The sequence below is a fragment of the Salvelinus alpinus genome, chromosome 10 (genome assembly GCF_045679555.1).
Source record: "Salvelinus alpinus chromosome 10, SLU_Salpinus.1, whole genome shotgun sequence".
Classification (NCBI taxonomy): Eukaryota; Metazoa; Chordata; class Actinopteri; order Salmoniformes; family Salmonidae; genus Salvelinus; species Salvelinus alpinus.
Genome location: NC_092095.1, coordinates 67,150,951 through 67,169,529, shown reverse-complemented (window position 1 = coordinate 67,169,529; position 18,579 = coordinate 67,150,951). Strand labels below are relative to the sequence as shown.

The 18,579-nt window shown below is 50.1% G+C and overlaps 1 protein-coding gene across 3 annotated transcripts in view; it reads right to left on the bottom strand.

Annotated features, from left to right (window-relative positions):
- nbeal1 (neurobeachin-like 1) overlaps positions 1 to 18,579 on the bottom strand; it is a 76,916-nt gene that overhangs the window by 43,887 nt on the left and 14,450 nt on the right. For 2 of the 3 annotated variants that reach the window (XM_071330609.1, XM_071330610.1), the window contains exons 4-7: positions 11,562 to 11,723; positions 4,420 to 4,501; positions 3,805 to 3,932; positions 2,024 to 2,106 (exon numbers count right to left, since the gene is read on the bottom strand). In XM_071330609.1, coding sequence (XP_071186710.1) covers positions 2,024 to 2,106; positions 3,805 to 3,932; positions 4,420 to 4,501; positions 11,562 to 11,723 — 455 coding nt within the window. Of the gene's footprint in view, positions 1 to 76; positions 1,650 to 2,023; positions 2,107 to 3,804; positions 3,933 to 4,419; positions 4,502 to 11,561; positions 11,724 to 18,579 lie in introns of those variants that run through there. The other variant, XM_071330611.1, reaches the window with a different exon arrangement.

The following is an 18,579-nucleotide window of genomic DNA, read 5'->3' as shown; positions in this document are numbered from 1 at the left end:
ACACACACACACACACACAGTCAGTGGACATGGAACACTGTGGGCATTTTGTTAACTATGCAAATATAACACCCACAACATGAGGTCAGTCTGGTCTGGTGCTGAGAGAATGGCCTCATGAATGGCTGCCTGTAGCAGTCTGGTCTGGTGCTGAGAGAATGGCCTCTTGAATGGCTCCGTCTCAGTCTGGTGCTGAGAGAATGGCCTCTTGAATGGCTCCGTCTCAGTCTGGTCTGGTGCTGAGAGAATGGCCTCTTGAATGGCTCCGTCTCAGTCTGGTCTGGTGCTGAGAGAATGGCCTCTTGAATGGCTCCGTCTCAGTCTGGTCTGGTGCTGAGAGAATGGCCTCTTGAATGGCTCCGTCTCAGTCTGGTCTGGTGCTGAGAGAATGGCCTCTTGAATGGCTCCGTCTCAGTCTGGTGCTGAGAGAATGGCCTCTTGAATGGCTGCCTGTCTCGCTCATACAAACAGCACATTCATTCACTCACATGCACACAGTCGCACACGCATCACACACACCGTGACATGCACACACACACAAATGCCCACAGACACACACAGTCTCTATCATGTTCCCTTGGGGCCAGTCTTTTCAGTCATACATTAACTCATCTGTCAACACATCCCAGTGAGGAGCAGCAGCAGCATGGCCTCCCAGGTCAGCACCGTTCCCTCTACAGGCCATCCCCAGACAGAAGCAAATCACTCCCAGAGGGATAAGGCTAGGACAGAACCAATGATCCCAGACAAGACAGATGGTCCTCCACACACCTCGTCCCCCACACACCTCGTCCCCCTCCCCATTTCTTTCACACACTATTCCTCACTCCCTCTACTGTACCAGTCATATCCTCTCAGCGCCTCCCACACTTGACACACATACACGGGCATGCGCTAACACACACGTGTGTGTGCACACTGTGGCAGGTTGCTGGAGTCGGCTTGAGGCGACTGGCTGGAGCTGAAGAGTTCTCTCTGTGGTGTTGACAAAACCACAGACACAAAGAGAGGCTGTTTGTTCCAAGATGGCCGCTGTCGCCAGAGGCCCAGACAGCCACCGTTCACTATCAGGCTGATCTGGACAGCCTGGCAAATAGACTAAGGAGAGGACACAAAGACTGGATTCATCTGGGATAGAGAGAAGATGGAAAGAGTCAGAGGTATGAGAAAGAATAGAGTGAGGAAGGAAAGACAGAGTGGAGCTCTGAGGGGAGGCTGTTCCTAAGCTGGGAGAGGAAAGAGAGTGGAGCTCTGAGGGGAGGCTGTTCCTAAGCTGGGAGAGGAAAGAGAGTGGAGCTCTGAGGGGAGGCTGTTCCTAAGCTGGGAGAGGAAAGAGAGTGGAGCTCTGAGGGGAGGCTGTTCCTAAGCTGGGAGAGGAAAGAGAGTGGAGCTCTGAGGGGAGGCTGTTCCTAAGCTGGGAGAGGAAAGAGAGTGGAGCTCTGAGGGGAGGCTGTTCCTAAACTGGGAGAGGAAAGAGAGTGGAGCTCTGAGGGGAGGCTGTTCCTAAGCTGGGAGAGGAGAGAGAGTGGAGCTCTGAGGGGAGGCTGTTCCTAAGCTGGGAGAGGAGAGAGAGTGGAGCTCTGAGGGGAGGCTGTTCCTAAGCTGGGAGAGGAAAGAGAGTGGAGCTCTGAGGGGAGGCTGTTCCTAAGCTGGGAGAGGAGAGAGAGTGGAGTTCTGAGGGGAGGCTGTTCCTAAGCTGGGAGAGGAAAGAGAGTGGAGCTCTGAGGGGAGGCTGTTCCTAAGCTGGGAGAGGAAAGAGAGTGGAGCTCTGAGGGGAGGCTGTTCCTAAGCTGGGAGAGGAAAGCGAGTGGAGCTCTGAGGGGAGGCTGTTCCTAAGCTGGGAGAGGAAAACAGGAAAGTGTGATCTGTTTTCTCTAGAGAGTTGCTGCTTTTAATTGAGTAGAACATGGCTTTCTCATTCACTACTGTCAATGACCACACTGAATTTCCCCCACTGAATGACCCCGCCAGAGAGGATAACTGGGTTGAGGAGAAAACGTTTTGAAAAGGAAATCAAACTCACGGTAGAAGAAGGGGACAAACTCCAAGGTGAGAGGAGCTGCTTTGTATTTCTGTCTGCTCTTCTCCACTGTACTCCGCTGGTCCCTGGAGACGACAGGCAAACGCAAAACACATGGTGTCAGAAAAAGACCCCCTGTCCAAACTCTGTGTATGTGTGTCTGTGAGCAGGAACACTGCTGGGAGGGTTTAGCACAGGATTAGAACCAACACTACTTGGATTGATTTGTGAAATGTTTTGGCACTTTGGAAAAAATACTTTTATACTAATTAGCTAAACCAAGCCGAGCTGTACTGTGAAAAAACAACATCCAAGCCACAGCACATTACGATTGTAGTGTTTTCAGAAGTGTAACACTAGAATTGACCATGGTGGAATAAGTACATAATGATGATAGATCCTAAGAGCGTTGTATCTAGTGCTTCAGTACCCACTAGAGCCCCGGTGCCAACAGAGCCCCGGAGCCAACAGAGCCCCGGTGCTTAATGCATGCTTGACCCTGCTCCTCCAGTACCCTTCTACTTATTGTGTATCAGTGGAGGCTGATGGGAGAACGGCTCATAATAATGGCTGGAATGGAGTTCATGGAATGGTCTCAAACACGTGTTCCATTCCAGACATTATTATGAGCCGTCCTCCACTTACTGTGGATCTACTACAGTTCCATCTACTATTAGGTCTAGTCCTGTACTAACACACCTGGCTCAACCAATCACATGATCTATCAACAGTTAACATGGTCCATCTCACCATCTATGATAAGTTGAGGTCAATCTATTTATCTATGATAAGATCAAGCTCACGATTTATGATAAGTTAAGGTCAATCACACGATCCATGATAAGCTGAGAAGGTCAATCACACAATCCATGATAAGTTAAGACGGTCACATGATCTATGATAAATTAAGGTCACATGATGTATGATAAGTTAAGACGGTCACATGATGTATGATACGTTAAGACGGTCACATGACCTATGATAAGTTAAGACGGTCACATGACCTATGATAAGTTAAGACGGTCACATGACCTATGATAAGTTAAGACGGTCACATGACCTATGATAAATTAAGACGGTCACATGATCTATGATAAATTAAGACGGTCACATGATCTATGATAAATTAAGACGGTCACATGATCTATGATAAATTAAGAAGGTCACATGATCTATGATAAATTAAGAAGGTCACATGATGTATGATAAATTAAGACGGTCACATGATCTATGATAAATTAAGAAGGTCACATGATGTATGATAAATTAAGAAGGTCACATGATGTATGATAAATTAAGAAGGTCACATGATGTATGATAAATTAAGAAGGTCACATGATGTATGATAAATTAAGAAGGTCACGTGATGTATGATAAATTAAGAAGGTCACATGATGTATGATAAATTAAGAAGGTCACATGATGTATGATAAATTAAGAAGGTCACGTGATGTATGATAAATTAAGAAGGTCACATGATGTATGATAAATTAAGAAGGTCACATGATGTATGATAAATTAAGAAGGTCACATGATGTATGATAAATTAAGAAGGTCACATGATGTATGATAAGTGAAGGTCAATCAGGTAGTGGAAAAGATCAACTAGATGGACTAAGTGGAATGGCTGGGGTCACATCAGGAGATGTTTGGGGAAGGAAACATTGTTCACTATCTACTCCAGGGCTTTCTTAACAAATAAATGTCAATCTCATTGTGACTTCCCCGGTTAAATAAAGGCTAATAAATACAGTAACTCTGCTAGAGTTAGCGACTTAGTGTACCCGGAGGTGCGATGTCTCCAGTTCCGGTAGGGGTCGTACAGGCTCTCGCAGAAGGCCAGAGAGTGGCGGACAAACTCCTCGGCCTGAGTCTGGTCCACCATCTCCTTCTCCTTGGTCTTACTCTTCAGCTGTAGGAGAGAGCATGGTGAGGCTAGAAGACACACACACAGGAATGTGTAACCTCACAGGAATGTATCTACTTAATCATTGTGACTAGCTAAAAATAATTTTGTTCAAATCTGTTTTGAAACAGTCTAGCACGAATGCACACACATCTCTATAACTATTCATTGTGATTGGGTAAAAATACTTTATTTTGTGCAGGTCGGTTTTGAAACTTGTTTTCAAAAGGCAACAGAGTCAGGTAGGCGATGATAGGGGGAGAGGAGGGTCGATAAAGAGGGAGAGGAGGGTGGATAAAGGGGGAGAGGAGGGTGGATAAAGAGGGAAAGGAGGGTGGATAAAGGGGGAGAGGAGGGTGGATAAAGAGGGAGAGGAGGGTGGATAAAGAGGGAGAGGAGGGTGGATAAAGAGGGAGAGGAGGGTGGATAAAGGGGGAGAGGAGGGTGGATAAGGGGGGAGAGGAGGGCGGATAAGGGGGGAGAGGAATCAGACCTGCTGGATGTAGAGCGTTGTCATGGTGATGACATGGTTGATGTAGGAGCAGGTGCCAATCTCCTCCACATTGGACAGGTTCCTGCAGAGAGAAAGTCATAGCCTGTTATAGTAGTGACAGGTTCCAACACACAGACACAGAGAGAGAGAAAGAGAGTCATGCCTGTTATAGTAGTGACAAGTTCCTGCAGAGAGAGTCATGTCTGTTATAGTAGTGACAGGTTCCTGCAGAGAGAGTCATGTCTGTTATAGTAGTGACAGGTTCCTGCAGAGAGAGTCATGTCTGTTATAGTAGGGACAGGTTCCTGCAGAGAGAGTCATGTCTGTTATAGTAGGGACAGGTTCCTGCAGAGAGAGTCATGCCTGTTATAGTAGGGACAGGTTTCTGCAGAGAGAGTCATGTCTGTTATAGTAGTGACAGGTTCCTGCAGAGAGAGTCATGTCTGTTATAGTAGTGACAGGTTTCTGCAGAGAGAGTCATGTCTGTTATAGTAGTGACAGGTTCCTGCAGAGAGAGTCATGTCTGTTATAGTAGTGACAGGTTTCTGCAGAGAGAGTCATGTCTGTTATAGTAGGGACAGGTTCCAACAGAGAGAGTCATGCCTGTTATAGTAGGGACAGGTTCCAACAGAGAGAGTCATGTCTGTTATAGTAGTGACAGGTTCCAACAGAGAGAGTCATGTCTGTTATAGTAGTGACAGGTTTCTGCAGAGAGAGTCATGTCTGTTATAGTAGTGACAGGTTCCAACAGAGAGAGTCATGCCTGTTATAGTAGTGACAAGTTCCTGCAGAGAGAGTCATGTCTGTTATAGTAGGGACAGGTTCCTGCAGAGAGAGTCATGTCTGTTATAGTAGTGACAGGTTCCTGCAGAGAGAGTCATGTCTGTTATAGTAGGGACAGGTTCCTGCAGAGAAAGTCATGCCTGTTATAGTAGGGACAGGTTTCTGCAGAGAGAGTCATGTCTGTTATAGTAGTGACAGGTTCCTGCAGAGAGAGTCATGTCTGTTATAGTAGTGACAGGTTTCTGCAGAGAGAGTCATGTCTGTTATAGTAGTGACAGGTTCCTGCAGAGAGAGTCATGTCTGTTATAGTAGTGACAGGTTTCTGCAGAGAGAGTCATGTCTGTTATAGTAGGGACAGGTTCCAACAGAGAGAGTCATGCCTGTTATAGTAGGGACAGGTTCCAACAGAGAGAGTCATGTCTGTTATAGTAGTGACAGGTTCCAACAGAGAGAGTCATGTCTGTTATAGTAGTGACAGGTTTCTGCAGAGAGAGTCATGTCTGTTATAGTAGTGACAGGTTCCAGCAGAGAGAGTCATGTCTGTTATAGTAGTGACAGGTTCCAACAGAGAGAGTCATGTCTGTTATAGTAGGGACAGGTTCCAACAGAGAGAGTCATGTCTGTTATAGTAGTGACAGGTTCCAACAGAGAGAGTCATGTCTGTTATAGTAGGGACAGGTTCCAACAGAGAGAGTCATGTCTGTTATAGTAGTGACAGGTTCCAACAGAGAGAGTCATGTCTGTTATAGTAGTGACAGGTTCCAACAGAGAGAGTCATGTCTGTTATAGTAGTGACAGGTTCCAACAGAGAGAGTCATGTCTGTTATAGTAGTGACAGGTTCCAACAGAGAGAGTCATGCCTGTTATAGTAGTGACAGGTTCCAACAGAGAGAGTCATGCCTGTTATAGTAGTGACAGGTTCCAACAGAGAGAGTCATGTCTGTTATAGTAGTGACAGGTTCCAACAGAGAGAGTCATGTCTGTTATAGTAGGGACAGGTTCCTGCAGAGAGAGTCATGCCTGTTATAGTAGGGACAGGTTCCAGCAGAGAGAGTCATGCCTGTTATAGTAGTGACAGGTTCCTGCAGAGAGTCATGTCTGTTATAGTAGTGACAGGTTCCTGCAGAGAGAGTCATGTCTGTTATAGTAGTGACAGGTTTCTGCAGAGAGAGTCATGTCTGTTATAGTAGTGACAGGTTCCAACAGAGAGAGTCATGCCTGTTATAGTAGTGACAGGTTCCAACAGAGAGAGTCATGCCTGTTATAGTAGGGACAGGTTCCAACAGAGAGAGTCATGTCTGTTATAGTAGTGACAGGTTCCAACAGAGAGAGTCATGTCTGTTATAGTAGTGACAGGTTCCAACAGAGAGAGTCATGTCTGTTATAGTAGTGACAGGTTCCAACAGAGAGAGTCATGTCTGTTATAGTAGTGACAGGTTCCAACAGAGAGAGTCATGTCTGTTATAGTAGTGACAGGTTCCAACAGAGAGAGTCATGCCTGTTATAGTAGTGACAGGTTCCAACAGAGAGAGTCATGTCTGTTATAGTAGTGACAGGTTCCAACAGAGAGAGTCATGTCTGTTATAGTAGTGACAGGTTCCAACAGAGAGAGTCATGTCTGTTATAGTAGTGACAGGTTCCAACAGAGAGAGTCATGTCTGTTATAGTAGTGACAGGTTCCAACAGAGAGAGTCATGTCTGTTATAGTAGTGACAGGTTCCAACAGAGAGAGTCATGTCTGTTATAGTAGTGACAGGTTCCAACAGAGAGAGTCATGTCTGTTATAGTAGTGACAGGTTCCAACAGAGAGAGTCATGTCTGTTATAGTAGTGACAGGTTCCAACAGAGAGAGTCATGTCTGTTATAGTAGTGACAGGTTCCAACAGAGAGAGTCATGTCTGTTATATTAGGGACAGGTTCCTGCAGAGAGAGTCATGTCTGTTATAGTAGTGACAGGTTCCAACAGAGAGAGTCATGTCTGTTATATTAGGGACAGGTTCCAACAGAGAGAGTCATGTCTGTTATAGTAGTGACAGGTTCCAACAGAGAGAGTCATGTCTGTTATAGTAGTGACAGGTTCCAACAGAGAGAGTCATGTCTGTTATAGTAGTGACAGGTTCCAACAGAGAGAGTCATGTCTGTTATAGTAGTGACAGGTTCCAACAGAGAGAGTCATGCCTGTTATAGTAGTGACAGGTTCCAACAGTGAGAGTCATGTCTGTTATAGTAGTGACAGGTTCCAACAGAGAGAGTCATGTCTGTTATAGTAGTGACAGGTTCCAACAGAGAGAGTCATGTCTGTTATAGTAGTGACAGGTTCCAACAGAGAGAGTCATGTCTGTTATAGTAGTGACAGGTTCCAACAGAGAGAGTCATGCCTGTTATAGTAGTGACAGGTTCCAACAGAGAGAGTCATGTCTGTTATAGTAGTGACAGGTTCCAACAGAGAGAGTCATGCCTGTTATAGTAGTGACAGGTTCCAACAGAGAGAGTCATGTCTGTTATAGTAGTGACAGGTTCCAACAGAGAGTCATGTCTGTTATAGTAGTGACAGGTTCCAACAGAGAGTCATGTCTGTTATAGTAGTGACAGGTTCCAACAGAGAGAGTCATGTCTGTTATAGTAGTGACAGGTTCCAACAGAGAGTCATGTCTGTTATAGTAGTGACAGGTTCCAACAGAGAGAGTCATGTCTGTTATAGTAGTGACAGGTTCCAACAGAGAGAGTCATGCCTGTTATAGTAGTGACAGGTTCCAACAGAGTCATGTCTGTTATAGTAGTGACAGGTTCCAACAGAGAGAGTCATGTCTGTTATAGTAGTGACAGGTTCCAACAAAGAGAGTCCTGTCTGTTATAGTAGTGACAGGTTCCAACAGAGAGAGTCATGTCTGTTATAGTAGTGACAGGTTCCAACAGAGAGAGTCATGTCTGTTATAGTAGTGACAGGTTCCAACAGAGAGAGTCATGTCTGTTATAGTAGTGACAGGTTCCAACAGAGAGAGTCATGTCTGTTATAGTAGTGACAGGTTCCAACAGAGAGAGTCATGTCTGTTATAGTAGTGACAGGTTCCAACAGAGAGAGTCATGTCTGTTATAGTAGTGACAGGTTCCAACAGAGAGAGTCATGTCTGTTATAGTAGTGACAGGTTCCAACAGAGAGAGTCATGTCTGTTATAGTAGTGACAGGTTCCAACAGAGAGAGTCATGTATGTTATAGTAGTGACAGGTTCCAACAGAGAGAGTCATGTATGTTATAGTAGTGACAGGTTCCAACAGAGAGAGTCATGTCTGTTATAGTAGTGACAGGTTCCAACAGAGAGTCATGCCTGTTATAGTAGTGACAGGTTCCAACAGAGAGAGTCATGCCTGTTATAGTAGTGACAGGTTCCAACAGAGAGTCATGCCTGTTATAGTAGTGACAGGTTCCAACAGAGAGAGTCATGCCTGTTATAGTAGTGACAGGTTCCAACAGAGAGTCATGCCTGTTATAGTAGTGACAGGTTCCAACAGAGAGTCATGCCTGTTATAGTAGTGACAGGTTCCTGCAGAGAGAGTCATGCCTGTTATAGTAGGGACAGGTTCCAACAGAGAGTCATGCCTGTTATAGTAGTGACAGGTTCCAACAGAGAGAGTCATGTCTGTTATAGTAGTGACAGGTTCCAACAGAGAGAGTCATGTCTGTTATAGTAGTGACAGGTTCCAACAGAGAGAGTCATGTCTGTTATAGTAGTGACAGGTTCCAACAGAGAGAGTCATGTCTGTTATAGTAGGGACAGGTTCCAACAGAGAGAGTCATGTCTGTTATAGTAGTGACAGGTTCCAACAGAGAGAGTCATGTCTGTTATAGTAGGGACAGGTTCCAACAGAGAGAGTCATGTCTGTTATAGTAGTGACAGGTTCCAACAGAGAGAGTCATGTCTGTTATAGTAGTGACAGGTTCCAACAGAGAGAGTCATGCCTGTTATAGTAGTGACAGGTTCCAACAGAGAGAGTCATGCCTGTTATAGTAGTGACAGGTTCAAACAGAGAGAGTCATGTCTGTTATAGTAGTGACAGGTTCCAACAGAGAGAGTCATGCCTGTTATAGTAGTGACAGGTTCCCACAGAGAGAGTCATGCCTGTTATAGTAGTGACAGGTTCCAACAGAGAGAGTCATGTCTGTTATAGTAGTGACAGGTTCCAACAGAGAGTCATGTCTGTTATAGTAGTGACAGGTTCCAACAGAGAGAGTCATGCCTGTTATAGTAGGGACAGGTTCCTGCAGAGAGAGTCATGTCTGTTATAGTAGTGACAGGTTCCAACAGAGAGAGTCATGTCTGTTATAGTAGTGACAGGTTCCTGCAGAGAGAGTCATGTCTGTTATAGTAGTGACATGTTCCAACAGAGAGAGTCATGCCTGTTATAGTAGGGACAGGTTCCAACAGAGAGAGTCATGTCTGTTATAGTAGGGACAGGTTCCAACAGAGAGAGTCATGTCTGTTATAGTAGTGACAGGTTCCAACAGAGAGAGTCATGTCTGTTATATATATATTTTTATAGTAGCTCATCATCCATCACTACAAAGCTGGACCAATGAGTAGCCAGCTACATTTGACAATTAGAAATAACTATTGATTTTCTGGTTCATTAAAATAAAATGTGTTTTTGGTTGTTGAGGCAATCAGACCAAAAGCCCATTTCAAGGTTCTTTCTAAAATGACAAGTAATTTCAGAATATGAAGGTCAGATAGCTGGCTAACTCATTGATCATGTTTTGTTGCATATCCCTCAGGGTCATGTTCTTGACAGCACCATATAGAAGACTACAGACTGAAGCAGCCAGGGAGACACTTTCACTTGTTTTCACTTTCCCTTGCAAAAACCTTTGTTGCGTGTCCTACTGAACCGCCTACCTACTCCTACTGCTGGAAGACCGTTTAAAACCAGGGGCACTAAGACCTGTCAACCTAGGCTAGAGGGGTTCCTATCAATAGACATTACCTAGAAGAGGTTCAACCCACAGAACTAGAAATTATTCACATTCCATGGTCCAATCACACACTCAACCACCATAATATGGACAGACTGGATCCGTACAACCAGGCCTGGGTAGGTGGAAGGGCCAGACTACTGGACCGGTACAACCAGGCCTGGGTAGGTGGAGGGGCCAGACTACTGGACCGGTACAACCAGGCCTAGGTAGGTGGAAGGGCCAGACTACTGGACCGGTACAACCAGGCCTGGGTAGGTGGATGGGCCAGACTACTGGACCGGTACAACCAAGCCTAGGTAGGTGGAGGGGCCAGACTACTGGACCGGTACAACCAGTCCTAGGTAGGGGGAGGGGCCAGACTACTGGACCGGTACAACCAGGCCTGGGTAGGAGGAAGGGCTAGACTACTGGACCGGTACAACCAGGCCTGGGTAGGTGGATGGGCCAGACTACTGGACCGGTACAATCAGGCCTGGGTAGGTGGAGGGGCCAGACTACTGGACCGGTACAATCAGGCCTGGGTAGGTGGAGGGGCCAGACTACTGGACCGGTACAATCAGGCCTGGGTAGGTGGAGGGGCCAGACTACTGGACCGGTACAATCAGGCCTGGGTAGGTGGAGGGGCCAGACTACTGGACCGGTACAATCAGGCCTGGGTAGGTGGAGGGGCCAGACTACTGGACCGGTACAATCAGGCCTGGGTAGGTGGAGGGGCCAGACTACTGGACCGGTACAATCAGGCCTGGGTAGGTGGAGGGGCCAGACTACTGGACCGGTACAACCAGGCCTGGGTAGGTGGAGGGGCAATACTACTGGACCGGTACAATCAGGCCTGGGTAGGTGGAGGGGCCAGACTACTGGACCGGTACAATCAGGCCTGGGTAGGTGGAGGGGCCAGACTACTGGACCGGTACAACCAGGCCTGGGTAGGTGGAGGGGCCAGACTACTGGACCGGTACAATCAGGCCTGGGTAGGTGGAGGGGCCAGACTACTGGACCGGTACAATCAGGCCTGGGTAGGTGGAGGGGCCAGACTACTGGACCGGTACAATCAGGCCTGGGTAGGTGGAGGGGCCAGACTACTGGACCGGTACAATCAGGCCTGGGTAGGTGGAGGGGCCAGACTACTGGACCGGTACAATCAGGCCTGGGTAGGTGGAGGGGCCAGACTACTGGACCGGTACAATCAGGCCTGGGTAGGTGGAGGGGCCAGACTACTGGACCGGTACAATCAGGCCTGGGTAGGTGGAGGGGCCAGACTACTGGACCGGTACAACCAGGCCTGGGTAGGTGGAGGGGCCAGACTACTGGACCGGTACAACCAGGCCTGGGTAGGTGGAGGGGCCAGACTACTGGTTCTGGTCCAACAGACACACCACAGACCAACCTGCAGATGACGATGAGGAACTTGACCAGCAGGAGGGCCAGGTTCTGCTGCTCCTGCTCCAGGCCGTCCGAGGCCTTCTGGACACACTGGAGCAGCTGGTGCCGCAACACCTGCAGGATGTTGTCTGGCAGCAGGGTCATCACTGGAGGCACCTCCTCCAACCTGGGGAGGGGAGGAGAGAAAGGGGTGAAAAAAGGGGAACACCAAAACATGCTCAACTCTCACCTGCACAAATAGTATGCAAGCGCACGCACACACACAAATACTATGCAAGCAAGCACACACACACACACAAATAAACCCACCCCCCAAAAATTAAAAATATTTAAAAATATATATATATATATAAAAAAATATTTAAAAAATAAACCCACCCAAACTTCTAAGGCCTTCAGGTACGTTACACACATTTACACCACATTCACACACATCTACCTAAGCAACACACCATGATAACCTTGAGACTAGTATTTGCTGATAGACTAATGTTATGAAACTGTCCACTGTACTGCTAACAGTGAACCTAGCTGTCTCTGTCCCTCTCTGTAGACAGAGGTCACCACAGAGGAACGGGCCTGTCTCTGCCCCTCTCTGTAGACAGAGGTCACCACAGAGGAACGGGCCTGTCTCTGTCCCTCTCTGTAGACAGAGTTCATCACAGAGGAACGGGCCTGTCTCTGTCCCTCTCTGTAGACAGAGGTCATCACAGAGGAACGGGCCTGTCTCTGTCCCTCTCTGTAGACAGAGGTCACCACAGAGGAACGGGCCTGTCTCTGTCCCTCTCTGTAGACAGAGGTCACCACAGAGGAACGGGTCTGTCTCTGTCCCTCTCTGTAGACAGAGGTCATCACAGAGGAACGGGCCTGTCTCTGTCCCTCTCTGTAGACAGAGGTCATCACAGAGGAACGGGCCTGTCTCTGTCCCTCTCTGTAGACAGAGGTCACCACAGAGGAACGGGCCTGTCTCTGTCCCTCTCTGTAGACAGACGTCATCACAGAGGAACGGGCCTGTCTCTGTCCCTCTCTGTAGACAGACGTCATCACAGAGGAACGGGCATGTCTCTGCCCCTCTCTGTAGACAGACGTCATCACAGAGGAACGGGCCTGTCTCTGTCCCTCTCTGTAGACAGAGGTCACCACAGAGGAACGGGCCTGTCTCTGTCCCTCTCTGTAGACAGAGGTCATCACAGAGGAACGGGCCTGTCTCTGTCCCTCTCTGTAGACAGACGTCATCACAGAGGAACGGGCCTGTCTCTGTCCCTCTCTGTAGACAGAGGTCACCACAGAGGAACGGGCCTGTCTCTGTCCCTCTCTGTAGACAGAGGTCATCACAGAGGAACGGGCCTGTCTCTGTCCCTCTCTGTAGACAGAGGTCATCACAGAGGAACGGGCCTGTCTCTGTCCCTCTCTGTAGACAGAGTTCATCACAGAGGAACGGGCCTGTCTCTGTCCCTCTCTGTAGACAGAGGTCATCACAGAGGAACGGGCCTGTCTCTGTCCCTCTCTGTAGACAGAGGTCATCACAGAGGAACGGGCCTGTCTCTGTCCCTCTCTGTAGACAGAGGTCATCACAGAGGAACGGGCCTGTCTCTGTCCCTCTCTGTAGACAGAGGTCATCACAGAGGAACGGGCCTGTCTCTGTCCCTCTCTGTAGACAGAGGTCATCACAGAGGAACGGGCCTGTCTCTGTCCCTCTCTGTAGACAGAGGTCATCACAGAGGAACGGGCCGGTCTCTGTCCCTCTCTGTAGACAGAGGTCATCACAGAGGAACGGGCCTGTCTCTGTCCCTCTCTGTAGACAGAGGTCATCACAGAGGAACGGGCCTGTCTCTGTCCCTCTCTGTAGACAGAGGTCATCACAGAGGAACGGGCCTGTCTCTGTCCCTCTCTGTAGACAGAGGTCATCACAGAGGAACGGGCCTGTCTCTGTCCCTCTCTGTAGACAGACGTCATCACAGAGGAACGGGCATGTCTCTGTCCCTCTCTGTAGACAGAGGTCATCACAGAGGAACGGGCCTGTCTCTGTCCCTCTCTGTAGACAGAGGTCATCACAGAGGAACGGGCCTGTCTCTGTCCCTCTCTGTAGACAGAGGTCACCACAGAGGAACGGGCCTGTCTCTGTCCCTCTCTGTAGACAGAGGTCATCACAGAGGAACGGGCCTGTCTCTGTCCCTCTCTGTAGACAGAGGTCATCACAGAGGAACGGGCCTGTCTCTGTCCCTCTCTGTAGACAGAGGTCACCACAGAGGAACGGGCCTGTCTCTGTCCCTCTCTGTAGACAGAGGTCATCACAGAGGAACGGGCCTGTCTCTGTCCCTCTCTGTAGACAGAGGTCATCACAGAGGAACGAGCCTGTCTCTGTCCCTCTCTGTAGACAGAGTTCATCACAGAGGAACGGGCCTGTCTCTGTCCCTCTCTGTAGACAGAGGTCATCACAGAGGAACGGGCCTGTCTCTGTCCCTCTCTGTAGACAGAGGTCATCACAGAGGAACGGGCCTGTCTCTGTCCCTCTCTGTAGACAGAGGTCATCACAGAGGAACGGGCCTGTCTCTGTCCCTCTCTGTAGACAGAGGTCATCACAGAGGAACGGGCCTGTCTCTGTCCCTCTCTGTAGACAGACGTCATCACAGAGGAACGGGCCTGTCTCTGTCCCTCTCTGTAGACAGAGGTCATCACAGAGGAACGAGCCTGTCTCTGTCCCTCTCTGTAGACAGAGTTCATCACAGAGGAACGGGCCTGTCTCTGTCCCTCTCTGTAGACAGAGGTCATCACAGAGGAACGGGCCTGTCTCTGTCCCTCTCTGTAGACAGAGGTCATCACAGAGGAACGGGCCTGTCTCTGTCCCTCTCTGTAGACAGAGGTCATCACAGAGGAACGGGCCTGTCTCTGTCCCTCTCTGTAGACAGAGGTCATCACAGAGGAACGGGCCTGTCTCTGTCCCTCTCTGTAGACAGAGGTCATCACAGAGGAACGGGCCTGTCTCTGTCCCTCTCTGTAGACAGAGGTCACCACAGAGGAACGGGCATGTCTCTGCCCCTCTCTGTAGACAGACGTCATCACAGAGGAACGGGCCTGTCTCTGTCCCTCTCTGTAGACAGACGTCATCACAGAGGAACGGGCCTGTCTCTGTCCCTCTCTGTAGACAGAGGTCATCACAGAGGAACGGGCCTGTCTCTGTCCCTCTCTGTAGACAGAGGTCACCACAGAGGAACGGGCCTGTCTCTGTCCCTCTCTGTAGACAGAGGTCACCACAGAGGAACGGGCCTGTCTCTGTCCCTCTCTGTAGACAGAGGTCACCACAGAGGAACGGGCCTGTCTCTGTCCCTCTCTGTAGACAGAGGTCATCACAGAGGAACGGGCCTGTCTCTGTCCCTCTCTGTAGACAGAGGTCATCACAGAGGAACGGGCCTGTCTCTGTCCCTCTCTGTAGACAGAGGTCACCACAGAGGAACGGGCCTGTCTCTGTCCCTCTCTGTAGACAGAGGTCACCACAGAGGAACGGGCCTGTCTCTGTCCCTCTCTGTAGACAGAGGTCACCACAGAGGAACGGGCCTGTCTCTGTCCCTCTCTGTAGACAGAGGTCATCACAGAGGAACGGGCCTGTCTCTGTCCCTCTCTGTAGACAGAGGTCATCACAGAGGAACGGGCCTGTCTCTGTCCCTCTCTGTAGACAGAGGTCATCACAGAGGAACGGGCCTGTCTCTGTCCCTCTCTGTAGACAGAGGTCATCACAGAGGAACGGGCCTGTCTCTGTCCCTCTCTGTAGACAGAGGTCATCACAGAGGAACGGGCCTGTCTCTGTCCCTCTCTGTAGACAGAGGTCACCACAGAGGAACGGGCCTGTCTCTGTCCCTCTCTGTAGACAGAGGTCATCACAGAGGAACGGGCCTGTCTCTGTCCCTCTCTGTAGACAGACGTCATCACAGAGGAACGGGCCTGTCTCTGTCCCTCTCTGTAGACAGAGGTCATCACAGAGGAACGGGCCTGTCTCTGTCCCTCTCTGTAGACAGAAGTCATCACAGAGGAACGGGCCTGTCTCTGTCCCTCTCTGTAGACAGAGGTCATCACAGAGGAACGGGCCTGTCTCTGTCCCTCTCTGTAGACAGACGTCATCACAGAGGAACGGGCCTGTCTCTGTCCCTCTCTGTAGACAGACGTCATCACAGAGGAACGGGCCTGTCTCTGTCCCTCTCTGTAGACAGAGGTCATCACAGAGGAACGGGCCTGTCTCTGTCCCTCTCTGTAGACAGACGTCATCACAGAGGAACGGGCCTGTCTCTGTCCCTCTCTGTAGACAGAGGTCATCACAGAGGAACGGGCCTGTCTCTGTCCCTCTCTGTAGACAGAGGTCATCACAGAGGAACGGGCCTGTCTCTGTCCCTCTCTGTAGACAGACGTCATCACAGAGGAACGGGCCTGTCTCTGTCCCTCTCTGTAGACAGAGGTCACCACAGAGGAACGGGCCTGTCTCTGTCCCTCTCTGTAGACAGAGGTCATCACAGAGGAACGGGCCTGTCTCTGTCCCTCTCTGTAGACAGAGGTCACCACAGAGGAACGGGCCTGTCTCTGTCCCTCTCTGTAGACAGACGTCATCACAGAGGAACGGGCCTGTCTCTGTCCCTCTCTGTAGACAGAGGTCATCACAGAGGAACGGGCCTGTCTCTGTCCCTCTCTGTAGACAGAGTTCATCACAGAGGAACGGGCCTGTCTCTGTCCCTCTCTGTAGACAGAGGTCACCACAGAGGAACGGGCCTGTCTCTGTCCCTCTCTGTAGACAGAGGTCATCACAGAGGAACGGGCCTGTCTCTGTCCCTCTCTGTAGACAGAGGTCACCACAGAGGAACGGGCCTGTCTCTGTCCCTCTCTGTAGACAGACGTCATCACAGAGGAACGGGCCTGTCTCTGTCCCTCTCTGTAGACAGAGGTCATCACAGAGGAACGGGCCTGTCTCTGTCCCTCTCTGTAGACAGAGGTCATCACAGAGGAACGGGCCTGTCTCTGTCCCTCTCTGTAGACAGACGTCATCACAGAGGAACGGGCCTGTCTCTGTCCCTCTCTGTAGACAGAGGTCATCACAGAGGAACGGGCCTGTCTCTGTCCCTCTCTGTAGACAGAGGTCATCACAGAGGAATGGGTTCTTCCTCCAACTGGACCAAGCAGAGCCCAGATGAGCATTGCCAAATCGGGGTAAGAGCGTATCGCTGGGAAAAGCAGGACAACTGCGGAAGAGGGGGGAGGTGGAGTGGGAAAGAGAGAGGGAGAGGTGGAGTGGGAAAGAGAGAGGAGGGGGAGGTGGAGTGGGAGAGGGGGGAGGTGGAGTGGGAGAGGGGGGAGGTGGAGTGGGAGAGGGAGGAGGTGGAGTGGGAAAGAGAGAGGGAGAGGTGGAGTGGGAAAGAGAGAGGGAGAGGTGGAGTGGGAAAGAGAGAGGGAGAGGTGGAGTGGGAAAGGGAGAGGTGGAGTGGGAAAGAGAGAGGGAGAGGTGGAGTGGGAAAGGGAGAGGTAGAGTGGGAAAGGGAGAGGTAGAGTGGGAAAGAGAGAGGGAGAGGTAGAGTGGGAAAGAGAGAGGGAGAGTGGGAAAGAGAGAGGGAGAGGTGGAGTGGGAAAGAGAGAGGGAGATGTGGAGTGGGAAAGGGAGAGGGAGAGGTGGAGTGGGAAAGGGAGAGGTGGAGTGGGAAAGAGAGAGGGAGAGGTGGAGTGGGAAAGAGAGAGGGAGAGGTGGAGTGGGAAAGAGAGAGGGAGAGGTAGAGTGGGAAAGAGAGAGGGAGAGGTAGAGTGGGAAAGAGAGAGGGAGAGGTGGAGTGGGAAAGAGAGAGGGAGAGGTAGAGTGGGAAAGAGAGAGGGAGAGGTGGAGTGGGAAAGAGAGAGGGAGAGGTGGAGTGGGAAAGGGAGAGGGAGAGGTGGAGTGGGAAAGGGAGAGGGAGAGGTGGAGTGGGAAAGGGAGAGGGAGAGGTGGAGTGGGAAAGGGAGAGAAAGAGGCATGGCAACGAACCGACAAATGACCGTACTGGCGGATCTAATGGAAAGTAATCTGTTTCCCCTTGCTCCACACTTCACTCTCTCCAGTCCCACACACACAGACCACACAGCCTTACGTAACCATCATCTGACAGGACTGACTGGGCATTTCACTGGTCATGTGACCAGACCACAGCTGGAAGAGCAGAGGAGCACACCACCTCTTCCTCCGTCTCTCTCCCCCTCTCAGTCTCTCTCCGTCTCTCTCCCCCTCTCCGTCTCTCTCCCCCTCTCCGTCTCTCTCCCCCTCTATCTCTATACTGCATTTGCTTCTTCTCCCTGAACGCTCTCAAACAATGGATGCGGCCGTGCATACATACAGACATGCACAGAACCCTCAAACCAACACAGATTCCAGAGCTGGTTATGGAACGCCAACACAGATTCCAGAGCTGGTTATGGAACGCCAACACAGATTCCAGAGCTGGTTACGGAACGCCAACACAGATTCCAGAGCTGGTTATGGAACGCCAACACAGATTCCAGAGCTGGTTACGGAACGCCAACACAGATTCCATAGCTGGTTACGGAACGTCAACACAGATTCCAGAGCTGGTTATGGAACGTCAACACAGATTCCAGAGCTGGTTACGGAACGCCAACACAGATTCCAGAGCTGGTTACGGAACGCCAACACAGATTCCAGAGCTGGTTACGGAACGCCAACACAGATTCCAGAGCTGGTTACGGAACGCCAACACAGATTCCAGAGCTGGTTACGGAACGCCAACACAGATTCCAGAGCTGGTTACGGAACGCCAACACAGATTCCAGAGCTGGTTACGGAACGCCAACACAGATTCCAGAGCTGGTTACGGAACGCCAACACAGATTCCAGAGCTGGTTACGGAACGCCAACACAGATTCCAGAGCTGGTTACGGAACGCCAACACAGATTCCAGAGCTGGTTACGGAACGCCAACACAGATTCCAGAGCTGGTTACGGAACGCCAACACAGATTCCAGAGCTGGTTACGGAACGCCAACACAGATTCCAGAGCTGG